Below are 13,195 nucleotides of genomic sequence, written 5' to 3'. Positions count from 1 at the left end.
AAACAACGACCAATAACTATTACGATGGATTCTGTTTGCCGTCAGCAGAAACCACAAAGTTTAGCGTTAAATAACGGACAAGAGCACTTCAGACAAATGAAACAATTGTGGATTGTGTGGGAAGGAACTGCAGGTGTTTGTCTGTGTCGAAGATGGGCACAAAGTGCTGGAGTAACTCAGCGGGTCAGGCAGCATCTCCGGAGAGAAGGAAATGGGTGACGTTTCGGGTCGAGACCCTTCTCCTGTCTTCTTCAAACAATTAAGTGTCTGTCTCACTACTTCGCTGTAATCGCGTAATCTCACGCTTAACCTGAAAGCTTTCACTGCCAAAAGAAAATCACATTTATCAGAATCTTGTTTTAGTGTTTTGAAACGACTTGTTTCTGCCTGCCATGGAAGGTGTAGAGAGTCGTAAAGTTACACGGCACAACAAGACACCCTTTGGCTCGATTCGTCCATGCCGACCAACATGCCCCAGCTAAACTCGCCCCATTTGCCTGTGTTTGGCCCATATCCAGCTAAACCTTTCCAATCCATGTTCTCCCAAATCAATCCCTTGGGATCAGGGATGTCGGATTTTCACTCCTGTGGCTGATGAGGCCAATTAGGGTGGCTTAGTGGAGAAGTGGTAGAGTTACTGCCTTACAGTGCCAGAGACCCGGGTTCCATCCTGACCACAGGTGATGTCTGTACGGAGTTTGTACGCTCTCCCGGTAACTGCATGGATTTTCTCCGGGTGCTCCGGATTCCTCCCACACTTCAAAGACGTGTGGGTTGTAGGTTAATTGGCTTGGAAAATTGTAAATTGTCCCTAGTGTGCAGGAAGTAGGCCCTAAGGGGTTGGACACGTTAGAGGCAAGAAACATGTTCCCAATGTTGGGGGAGTCCAGAACCAGGGGCCACAGTTTAAGAATAAGGGGTAGGCCATTTAGAACTGAGATGAGGAAAAACTTTTTCAGTCAGAGAGTTGTGAATCTGTGGAATTCTCTGCCTCAGAAGGCAGTGGAGGCCAATTCGCTGAATGCATTCAAGAGAGAGCTAGATAGAGCTCTTAAGGATGGCGGAGTCAGGGGGTATGGGGAGAAGGCAGGAACGGGGTACTGATTGAGAATGATCAGCCATGATCACATTGCATGGCGGTGCTGGCTCGAAGAGCCGAATGGCCTCCTCCTGCACCCTGCGGGCATCTCGCGTGCTCTTGATCTGCCAGACCATGTGCTCTTGACTTAGACATCCATGGGGCAACTGGGTATGCACATAGAACTGTAACATAAGAAGAATTAATTCAGGTCAAATGCATCATTTGATGGTCTAGTTCCAGAACTGGCAACGTTGGCCGACAAGGGGTACACTCAGCTGGTCCGAGCCACTTCCTCACAGCATCAGAGACCCGGGTTAGATCCTAACCTCAGTGTGGAGTCCGCACACGTTCTCCCTGTGACCGCGTGGGTTTAGTTTAGTTTGGTTTGGTTCAGAGATACAGCACGGAAACAGGCCCTTCGGCCCACCGAACACCGCACAGCGATCCCCACACGTTAACGCTGTCCTTCACACCCCAGGAACAACTTTCCAATTATACCAAGCCATTCAACCAAACGAACCTGCACGTCTTAGGAATGTGTGGGGAAATCCCACACAAACACCGTACAGACAGCGCCCGTAGTCAGGATTAAACCCGTGTCTCCGGCGCTGTGAGGCAGCAACTCTACCGCTACGCCACCGCGCCACCCCTCCGGTTTCCTCTCACATCCCAAAGATGTGCAGGTCTGGAGGTTTAATGGCCTCTGTAAATGTTCCCCTAGTTTGTCGGCAGTGGATGCAAAAGTGGCATAATATAGAACTAGTGTGAACGGGGGGGGGTGATGATGGCCTAGAACCTGATGGCAGGGGTGGTGGTTTAAAAAGAAATTAATTCAGGTACAACGCGTGCCTGGCCTCCTCAGCTGTGGTTGGAGTCTGTGAGTCTTGGCGTTCAACTCTCGGGCGGTCCGTCGATGATCACAGGGCCTTCTTAAGTTGGGCTCCAACCTCTAATAACATATTGGGGGTGCGTTAGAGGGAGTCCAAGCCTTGCCGAAAAAGTGCCGTAGATAGTATGACTCTCTGTCCAAGAGATTTTATTACTTTAGTCTAGTTTATTATTGCCACGTCTACCAAGGTACCGTGAGAAATTTTAGTTCGTGCGCTATCCAGTCAGAGAAAAGACTATACCTGAATACAATCAAGCCCTCCGCAATTAAAGGATCAAGGGTACACTATTTAGTGCAAGATGAAGTCCGATTAAAGATAGTTTAAAGGACTCCAATGGGGGAGATGGGAAGACGTGGCAGCACTCAAGCTGGTGAGAGAACGTGTGGGGGGAAGGAACAGCAGTTGCTGGTTTAAACGTCCCGCTGAGTTACTCCAACATTTTCTGTCTGCTGATGAGGGAACAGTCCAGTTGCCTGATAACGGCCGGGAAGAAACTGTCCCTGAATCTGGAGGTGGGCGTTTTTCACACTTCTGTACCTCGTGCCTGATGGGAGAGGGGAGAAGAGGGTGAGGCTCTTCCTTGGTTATGCTGGTGGCCTTGTCGAGGCAGCGTGAAGTGTAGATGGAGTCAACGGAAGGGAGGCTGGTTTCGTGTGATGGTCTGGGCTGAGTCCACAACGCTCTGCAATTTCTCACGGCCTTGGGTTGAGCTGTTCCCAGACCGTGCTGTGATGCGTCCCGATAAAATGCGTTCTCCACCGTATCTGTAGAAGTCGTTGAGGGTTGTTGGGGACATATCCTGAGTCTTCTAAGGAGTTAGAGGCGATGGTGTGCTTTGTCGGCCATTGCTTCAGTGGTGTGAATTCTTTGTCCAGCAAAGGTCATGCACCAAAACCATTGAACCTCCAGCAATGGTTAAAAATTCAGACCCACTGCAAGTGACGGGGAAACATTTCCCTGGTATCACAAAATGCTGGAGTAACTCAGCAGGTCAGGCAGCATCTCAGGAGAGAAGGAATGGGTGACGTTTCGGGACGAGACCCTTCTTCAGACTGATGTCAGGGGGGCAGGACAAAGGAAGGATATAGGTGGAGACAGGAAGACAGAGGGAGATCTGGGAAGGAGGAGGGAAAGAGAGGGACAGAGGAACTATCTAAAGTTGGAGAAGTCAATGTCCATACCACTGGGCTGCAAGCTGCCCAAGCGAAATATGAGGTGCTGTTCCTCCAATTTCCGGTGGGCCTCACTATGGCACTGGAGGAGGCCCATGACAGAAAGGTCAGACTGGGAGTGGGAGGGGAAGTTGAAGTGCTCAGCCACCAGGAGATCAGGTTGGTTAAGGCGGACTGAGCGAAGGTGTTAAGCGAAACGATCGCCGAGACTGCGTTTGGTTTCGCCGATGTAGAGAAGTTGACATCTAGAGCAGTGGATGCAATAGATGAGGTTGGAGGAGGTGCAGGTGAACCTCTGTCTCACCTGGAAAGACTGTTTGGGTCCTTGGATGGAGTTGAGGGGGGGAGATAAAGGGACAGGTGCTGCATCTCCTACGGTTGCAGGGGAAAGTGCCCGGGGATGGGGTGGTTTGGGTAGGAAGGGACGAGTGGACCAGGGAGTTACGGAGGGAGCGGTCTCTGCGGAACGCAGAAAGGGGAGGGGATGGGAAGATACGGCCAGTGGTGGGGTCCCGTTGTAGGTGACGGAAATGTTGGCGGATGATTTGTTGGATCCGCTGGCTGGTAGGGTGGAAGGTGAGAACGAGGGGGATTCTGTCCTTGTTGCGAGTGGGGGGAGGGGGAGCAAGAGCGGAGCTGCGGGATGTAGAAGAGACCCTAGTGAGAGCCTCATTTATAATGGAGGAGGGGAAGCCCCGTTTCCTGAAAATTTAAAATTTCACAGGAACTGTGAATGCAGAGGAGTTGAAACCCAGACAAGAAGAACTGAAGATGGACACAAAATGCTGGAGTAAATCAACGGGTCAGGCTGCATCTCTGGAGAAAATGGAATAGGTGACGTTTCGGCTCGAGACCACTTTCTTCAGACTGTGATTCTGAAGATCCCTTCAGCAATCCCTCCTGCCCTCTGACTCTACGACCCCCTCTCTCACCACACCCTCTCTGCGACCCCTCCTTCTCTCCCCACCTCCACTGACTCTGAAGTGGGGTCTCGACCCGAAACGTCACCCATTCCTTCCCTCCAGAGATGCTGCCTGGCCCGCTGAGTTACTCCAGCATTTTGTGTCCATCTTCGGTGTAAACCAGCACCTGCAGTTCCTTCTGCTTGCCCACGGGATTTTCCTGGGTGGAAACGATTAGGAAAATGAGACATTCTGCTGTATCACCAACATTTTGCCAGTGGCTCTTCAGACGTGAAGGAATAAACTCTTGCACGTTATTAAGAAGGAACCTTTTCACCCATTTTTTTTAATTTTAATTTTTATTTTATTTTATTTTTTTAATATAAAAGTTTTATTCCAAAGAAAAACAGAGAGTTGTGAATTTGTGGAATTCTCTGCCACAGAGAGCAGTGGAGGCCAAATCACTGGATGGATTTAAGGGAGAGTTAGATGGAGCTCTAGGGGCTAGTGGAATCAAGGGATATGGGGAGAAGGCAGGCACGGGTTACTGATTGTGGACGATCAGCCATGATCACAATGAATGGCAGTGCTGGCTCGAAGTGCCGAAGGGCCTCCTCCTGCACCTATTTTCTATGTCTATGTCTATTAACAGTGGACAGCCTTTCTCCCAACCACTAAAATGTTAGTAGAAGGAGCAGTAGTTAGCAGAAGGAGCACTCCAAAGACGTGCAGGTTTGTAGGTTAATTGGCTTGGTAAATGTAAAAATTGTCTCTCGTGGGTGTAGGATAGTGCTAATGTGCGGGGATCGCTGGTCGGCGCGGACCCGGTGGGCCGAAAGGGCCTGTTTCCGCGTTGTATCTCTAAACTAAACTAAACTAAACTAAACTAGTGGAGATCGTCAGTGCTTAGGTATTTGGCTCTTTGAGTTCGGGGACACTGCACGTTCTCTAGGGACATTCCTGAGATTGTGGGTGATTCGACTCCTCGGGAGAAAGACCACGAGGGCGGCCAATGTGATGGTCGGTGAAATGTCTTGTTGAAGTGCGAGAATAATCTTACGCAAAAATATTGTCCGGTCACCGTGGCGCAGCGGTAGAGTTGCCGCCTTACAGCGAATGCAGCGCCAGGAGACCCGGATTCGATCCCGACTACGGGCACCGTCCGTACGGAGTTTGTACGTTCTCCCCGTGACCTGCGTGGGTTTTCTCCAAGAACTTCGGCTTCCTCCCACACTCCAAAGACGTGCAGGTTTGTAGGTTAATTGGCTTGGTAAATGTAAAATATTGTCCCTAGTGGGTGTAGGAGAGTGTTAATGTGCGGGGATCGCTGGTCGGCGCGGACCCGGTGGGCCGAAAGGGCCTGTTTCCGCGCTGTATCTCTAAACTAAAAAATATGCCGGCTTACGGAAAAAAAAAGGACTCAAAGCACTGGAGTACTCAGCAGGTCAGGCAGCTTCTCTGGGGAACATGGATAGGTGACGTTTCACAGAGTGCTGGAGTAACTCAGCGGGTCAGGCAGCATCGCTGGAGATCATGGATAGGTGACATTTCTATTTTGCACAATACAAAATATTACATCCATTCTGCGATCACTGGTGTTTATGGAAAATGTAGCTGTCGAATTCTACAGATTTCGCTTCGTTGTCCCACACTGATGACTGAATTGCTTTTCTAAACACTTATCTCCCTGAGCCGTTCCCAAGTTTTGCTGTAATCTTTCAATGAAAACTGATGACATTCTGGTTCTCATCAAAAGCGTGGTATCACAGGCAGCTTTTGACAATACAAGGAGAAAGGCCAGTGTAGCTATTGCACTCTTAGTTCAATCAAAACAGTTTTTAGCATGAAGCCCTTGTGAAAGTATGGATAGGGGGGGATTAGACTTTTATGCAGCCTACGATTATTTCGAGGAAGGATTTTTCTGCATCCGGTGTGCAATGAAACTGTAAATCCCCCTTTTATAAACTTTTTATATTGTCCTAAGCACATGGAGGAAATCATCCCCCTCCATTTCAGGACTGGTTTTCCCTGGCAGGATTATGATGCTTTTCTAAATTCCACAGCCGCTGACAGTCGCAAAAATCGCCCTTGTGTGATCGCCCTTCACGGATCATGCAACCTCGTCAGAAAGCACAGTGGACGGCGATTTAGTGCCCTCTTTTAGACAATAGACAATAGGTGCAGGAGGAGGCCATTCGGCCCTTCGAGCCAGCACCGCCATTCAATGTGATCATGGCTGATCATTCTCAATCAGTACCCCGTTCCTGCCTTCTCCCCATACCCCCTGACTCCGCTATCCTTAAGAGCTCTATCTAGCTTTCTCTTGAATGCATTCAGAGAATTGGCCTCCACTGCCATCTGAGGCAGAGAATTCCACAGATTCACAACTCTCTGACTGAAAAAGTTTTTCCTCATCTCCGTTCTAAATGGCCCACCCCTTATTCTTAAACTGTGGCCCCTGGTTCTGGACTCCCGCAACATTGGGAACATGTTTACTGCCTCTAACGTGTCCAACCCCTTAATAATCTTATACGTTTCGATAAGATCCCCTCTTATCCTTCTAAAAGTTCTCGAGGAACAGCGTTTGAAAACAGGCCCTTCGGCCCGCCGAGTCCGTGCTGGCCAACGGTCTGGACAGATGCCAAACAACTCATTGTGTTGGAAGGAGCCGCAGATGCTGGTTTAAACCGAAGAGAGACACAAAATCTCAGCGGGACAGGCAGCATCTCTGGAGAGAAGGAATAGGTGACATTTGACCCTGAACAGGTTGGCTGGAGGAGTTGGCCAGATCGGGGAGCAAGGTTACAGCTATTATTTTGTCGGATGCTGGTTGGTTTAAACCAAAAATAGACACACTTTCACACGAGCTCAATCCTACAGACTAGGGAACCATTTACAATTTACAATTTAATCGAGCCAATTAACCTGTAAACCCGCACGTCTTTGGAACCGGAGCGCCCGGGAGAAACCGGAGCGGTCATGGGGAGAACGTGCCAACTCCGCACAGACAGCACCCGAGGTCAGGATCGAACCTGGATCTCTGGTGCTGTGAGGGTGCAACTCTCCCGCTGCGCCACCGTGCGTCTCCGGGACGGAATATACGGCGTGGTTTCGCAAAAATTAATGCATTTCCCGCATCCACACAGCAACGACATCACCAGCATCTACAAAGGGGCGGCACGATGGCGCAGCGGTAGAGTTGCTGCCTTACAGCGCCAGGGACCCGGGTTCCATCCTGACCTCGGGTGCTGTCCGTGTGGAGTTTGTACGTTCTCCCCGTGACCGCGCGGGTTTTCTCCGGGATCTCCGGATTCCTCCCACACTCCAAAGATGTGCGGGTTCGTAGGTCAATTGGTTTGGTATAAGTGTAAATTGTCCCTAGTGTGTGTACAATAGTGCTAGTTTAGTTTAGTTTTGTTTAGCGATACAGCGCGGAAACAGGCCCTTTCGGCCCACCGGGTGCACGCCGACCAACGATCCCCACACATTAACACTATCCTACACACACCAGGGACAATTTTTACATTTACATTTACCAAGCCGATTAACCTACACACCTGTACGTCTTTGGAGTGTGGAAGGAAACCGAAGATCTGGGAGAAAACCCACGCAGGTCACGGGGAGAACGTACAAACTCCGTACAGACAGCGCCCGTAGTCGGGATGGAACCCGGGTCTCTGGTGTTGCATTCGCTGTAAGGGAGATGCAACGTGACCTGGGTGTCATGGTGCACCAGTCATTGAAAGCAAGCATGCAGGTGCAGCAGGCAGTGAAGAAAGCGAATGGTATGTTGGCATTCATAGCAAGAGGATTTGAGTTTAGGAGCAGGGAGGTTCTGCTGCAGTTGTACAGGGCCTTGGTGAGACCGCACCTGGAGTATTGTGTGCAGTTTTGGTCTCCTAACCTAAGGAAAGACGTTCTTGCCTTAGAGGGAGTACAGAGAAGGTTCACCAGATTGATCCCTGGGATGGCGGGACTTACATATGAGGAAAGACTAGATAGACTGGGCTTGTACTCGCTGGAATTTAGAAGACTGAGGGGGGATCTTATAGAAACATATAAAATTCTTAAGGGGTTGGAGAGGCTAGATGCGGGAAAATTGTTCCCGATGTTGGGGGAGTCCAGAACCAGGGGTCACATCTTAAGGATAAGGGGGAAGTCTTTTAGGACCGAGATGAGAAAACATTTCTTCACACAGAGAGTGGTGAGTCTGTGGAATTCTCTGCCACAGAAGGTAGTTGAGGCCAGTTCATTGGCTATATTTAAGAGGGAGTTAGATGTGGCCCTTTTTGCTAAAGGGATCAGGGGGTATGGAGAGAAGGCAGGTACAGGCTACTGAGCTGAATGATCAGCCATGATCATATTGAATGGCGGTGCAGGCTCAAAGGGCCGAATGGCCTACTCCTGCACCTATTTTCTAAGTTTCTATGTTTCTAACTCTACCGCTGTGCCACTGTGGCACCTGTGTGGCACCCTAGTGTACAGGGATCGCTGGTTGGCATGGACTCGGTGGGCCAAAGGGCCTGTGTCTGTGCCTTATCTCTAAACTAAACTAAACTAAACTATATTAAACTAACCAAGCAGTTAACAAATCTTTATCCCTTTGTAGATTTTTCCTCAAAGGAATACATTTGCTTGTAAAGCAGATAGATTTCATTGCCACTTGGTTGAACAGCAAGTGACTGACGAGGGAACACTCACAACAGCAGCCCCCTCAGAACAGCGGTCGCTAACTTTGTCGGTACGAAGAGGAGCTGAGATCTTCCCTCTCCTCCACTCCCGCCTTTGAACTTGCTGCTCGCTGACTGTGAATAATTAAGCATCGGGCCGTGGTTAATGTTTCTGCAACTGCTCGCCGACCCACTGTGCGGAAAGCTGTTCATTTCCGCAGATTTTGATTCTCAAGTCTGCTGCATCCTTTACAGATAAGTGGTTCGTGACCAAGAACATATGCAGCAGATGTCCCCGCTGTGAGACGAGCAGCTCTAATGAAATTTCTGCCTGTTTAACAAATGTTTAGTGCCACGGACATTATTTCTGACTGTTTGTCTTGAGCTTGCGTCGGGAGGAACTGCAGACGCTGGTTTGAACCGAGGACAGACGCCAAAAAGCTGGAGTAACGCAGCGGGGACAGGCAGCATCTCTGGAGCGAAGGAATGGGTGACGTTTCAGGCCTCTTCAAACGTTCTCTCCACCCACTCTGCTAGTCTTTAGGCTTCAGGGACCCGGAGTGGAAACAGGCCCTTTGGCCCACTGAGTACATGCCAACCAGGGATTGCAGTGGCCCTCCCTTATATTTAATAGGCTACTAGGTAGGCACGTGGAAGTGCGGGGAACAGAGGAATATGGATCCATGTACAGGCAGATGAGGTCAGTTTAAATTGGCTTCATGTTCGGCACAAACATTGTGGGCCGAAGGGCCCGTTTGGAAAGTCAGTGAATGTGAAAGGTAGACACAAAATGCTGGAGTAACTCAGCGGGTCAGGCAGCATCTCAGGAGAGAAGGAATGGGTGACGTTTCGGGTCGAGACCCTTCTTCAGACTGATGTCAGGGGAGGGGTCTCGACCCGAAACTTCACCCATTCCTTCCATCCAGAGATGCTGCCTGACCCGCTGAGTTACTCCAGCATTTCGTGCCCGCCTTCGATGTAAACCAGCGTCTGCAGTTTTCTTTCCTACACAGTCAACACGAAAGGTGAATGTGAAAGGATAAATAGAAATATTCAACAATGATTGCTGAATAAAAGATGGAGTAGCAGTAGGAGGAACTTCGGAGCGCGGTACTGATTGGTGAGCTGTTTATGGGCTGATTGTTTGATTGTTCTGTTGCCCTACGAAGGAGCAGTATAATAATCCATTTTAAACGGATTGGGACCTTTCTTCATCTTTCCACCACGATGAAACTATGGTAGTGTGAAACAATTTTCTCCTGAGCTTTGCAAAAGTCGAATAATTGACTGACAAGTGGTGTATCTCCAGATGTGGTGTATCTCCATATGTGGTGTTTCTCCAGATGTGGTGTTTCTCCCGATGTGTTTCTCCAGATGTGGCGTATCTCCAGATGTGGTGTATCTCCATATGTGTTGTATCTCCATATGTGTTGTATCTGCATATGTGGTGTTTCTCCAGGCGTGGTGCATCTCCATATGAGGTATATCTCCAGATGTGGTGTATCTCCAGATGTGGTCTATCTCCATATGTGGTTTATCTCCATATGTGGTTTATCTCCATATGTGGTTTATCTCCATATGTGGTTTATCTCCAAATGTGTTGTATCTCCATATGTGTCGCATCTCCATATGTGGTGTATCTCCAGATGTGGTGTATCTCCAGATGAGGTGTATCTCCAGATGAGGTGTATCTCCAGATGTGGTGTATCTCCATACGTGGTGTTTCTCCAGATGTGGTGTATCTCCAGATGTGGTGTATCTCCAGATGTGGTGTTTCTCCAGATGTGGTGTTTCTCCAGATGTGGTGTATCTCCATATGTGGTGTATCTCCATATGTGGTGTATCTCCATACGTGGTGTTTCTCCAGATGTGGTGTATCTCCACAAGAGATGTAACTCCACAAGAGGGGTATCTCCAAACGTGCTGTAACTCCAGGTGCTGTATTTCCCCAAGTGGTGTATCTCCATGAGTGGTGTATCTCCATGAGTGGTGTATCCCAACAATAGGTGTATCACCACGAGAGGTGCTTCTCCCCAAGAGGACTATCTTCCTGAGTGGAGTATCTCCAGATGAGGATTATCGCCACTCGAGGTGTCTCTCCCCGAGGCGTGCATCTCCACAGGAGGCCTCCTGGTTTGAAAGAAAAGAGGAGGAAGAAGGGGGGGGGGGAAAGCATCGACCGACCAACCAACATGTTTGTCTTCTTTCCTTTGTGCAGGGCAGTGAGGATGGCGATGTGGACAAGAACAAGTGCTGCACCCTCTGCAACATGTCCTTTACCTCAGCCGTGGTGGCCCAGTCACATTACCAAGGGAAAATCCACGCCAAAAGGCTGAGACTGTTACTGGGAGAAGAGCCACCCTTGGGCACAGGTGGGGCATTTATATTTACTTTGACCTGGTGCGGACAATGAAACACCTTGCCATTGTCCACAACTCGGCATTTACTGTACATGGTGAGGTGACAACTGAAAGATTATCACACTCTCCTGCGGACCCCTGCTACGAGATCAGACCGAAGAAGGCGGGGACGCCCTCCTTGCAGCGAGGGGTGTTGAAAGCAGACATGATACAATGACTGAAGGTATCATAAGATGCTGGAGTAACTCAGCGGGTCAGGCAGCATCTCAGGAGAGAAGGAATGGGTGACGTTTCGGGTCGAGACCCTTCTTCAGACTGAAGAAGTTTGAAGGATGCTGTAGGATAGGTGACAACTAGTATACAGACAGAGGAACTCACCAAGATGACAGTGAAACTAGTACGTGTAGGAAGGAACTGCAGATGCTGGTTTAAACCGAAGATGGGTCAGAGGGCCTGAAGATGGGTCTCGACCCGAAACGTCACCCATCCCTTCTCTCCAGCGATGCTGCCTGTTCCGCTGAGTTACTCCAGCATTTTGTGTCTATCTATGATTTTAGTTTCAGTCTGAAGAAGGGTCTCGACCCGAAACGTCACCCATTCCTTCTCTCCTGAGATGCTGCCTGACCCGCTGAGTTACTCCAGCATTTCGTGATACCTTCGATTTGTACCAGCATCTGCAGTTATTTCCCTACACTGATAGAACGAGAGAGATAGGTTGAATGCAGATATGACAGTCGACCTTCAGCAACAGACTGGTTCCACCTTCTTCCCTGTGGTTATCAAACTTCATGACTCCTCCTCCTTCTGTCTTGGGGGAGTCTGAGACAGATTCCCCTCCCCCCTCTCCCCTCCCCAATCCTTGCACATCCCCCAAGCCTTTCCACTCATCACTTTAAATACATGTCTCATGTGTTTTGTGTGTATGTGTTTTTAAGACTAGTTTAGTTTAGAGATACACCATGGAAACAGGCCCTTCGGCCCACCGGGTCCGCGCCGACCAGCGATCCCCGCACACTAACACCGTCCTACACACACTAGGGACTTTTTTTGTACATTTACCAAGCCAATTAACCTACAAACCTGTAAGTCTTTGGAGTGTGGGTGGACACCGAAGATCTCGGAGAAAACCAACGCAGGTCACGGGGAGAACGTTCAAACTCCCTACAGACAGCACCCGTATTCGGGATCGATCCCGGGTCTCCGGCGCCACATTCGCTGTATGGCAGCAACTCTACCGCTGCGCCACCGTGACTGACCTCGTTATTGAACTGTTGGCAGTTCATTTTCCTTCCTGGGATAAATAAAATTCTATCGTATTGTATCGTATCGTAAGTCCATTAGAGGGACTAGCGGGAACCATTTTCCAGTTGAAGAACAAGGAGAAGCACGTATAAAATGTGGGGCATGGGATCTCAAGGAGATGTGAGAAAATTATTCTTCACGGGAGAGAAGTTAATGTCTGAATTCCCAGCTGTAGGGTGTGGAAATGGAATGCATTTGGGCCATTACATAGGAAATGGGTCAGCACAGAATAATCAGCTGGTCAAAAGCAGATGATTGAGAGATGAATGGATGGGATTGCCCTACTGCCGGCACGGTAGCGCAGCGGTAGAGTTGCTGCTTTACAGCGAATGCAGCGCCGGAGACTCAGGTTCGATCCTGACTACGGGTGCTGCACTGTAAGGAGTTTGTACGTTCTCCCCGTGACCTGCGTGGGTTTTCTCCGAGATCTTCGGTTTCCTCCCACACTCCAAAGACGTACAGGTATGTAGGTTAATTGGCTGGGTAAATGTAAAAATTGTCCCTAGTGGGTGTAGGATAGTGTTAATGTACGGGGATCACTGGGCGGCACGGACTTGGTGAGCCGAAAAGGCCTGTTTCCGGCTGTATATATATGATATGATATGATATGATATATGATACTGCCCTACCAGCACGGACCTGATGGGCTGAATGACCTCCTCTTTGCTGGAGTTTTGTTTTTCTGATTGTATGATTGTATATTTCGGGGTGGCACGGTGGCGCAGCGGTAGAGTTGCGGCCTCACAGCACCAGAGACCCAGGTTCGATCCTGACTATGGGTGCTGTCTGTACGGAGTTTGTGCGTCCTTCCTGTTTTC

General features: G+C 49.4%; 1 protein-coding gene across 3 annotated transcripts in view; it reads left to right on the top strand.

Annotated features, from left to right (window-relative positions):
- Positions 1 to 13,195, top strand: part of LOC144610170 (zinc finger matrin-type protein 4-like) — a 183,541-nt gene that overhangs the window by 89,595 nt on the left and 80,751 nt on the right. For all 3 annotated transcript variants that reach the window (XM_078428722.1, XM_078428721.1, XM_078428720.1), the window contains exon 4: positions 10,934 to 11,087. In XM_078428722.1, coding sequence (XP_078284848.1) covers positions 10,934 to 11,087 — 154 coding nt within the window. The remainder of the gene's footprint in view (positions 1 to 10,933; positions 11,088 to 13,195) is intronic.

Source organism: Rhinoraja longicauda, chromosome 36, assembly GCF_053455715.1.
Source record: "Rhinoraja longicauda isolate Sanriku21f chromosome 36, sRhiLon1.1, whole genome shotgun sequence".
Classification (NCBI taxonomy): domain Eukaryota; kingdom Metazoa; phylum Chordata; class Chondrichthyes; order Rajiformes; family Arhynchobatidae; genus Rhinoraja; species Rhinoraja longicauda.
This window is presented reverse-complemented; position numbering and strand designations above follow the sequence as displayed.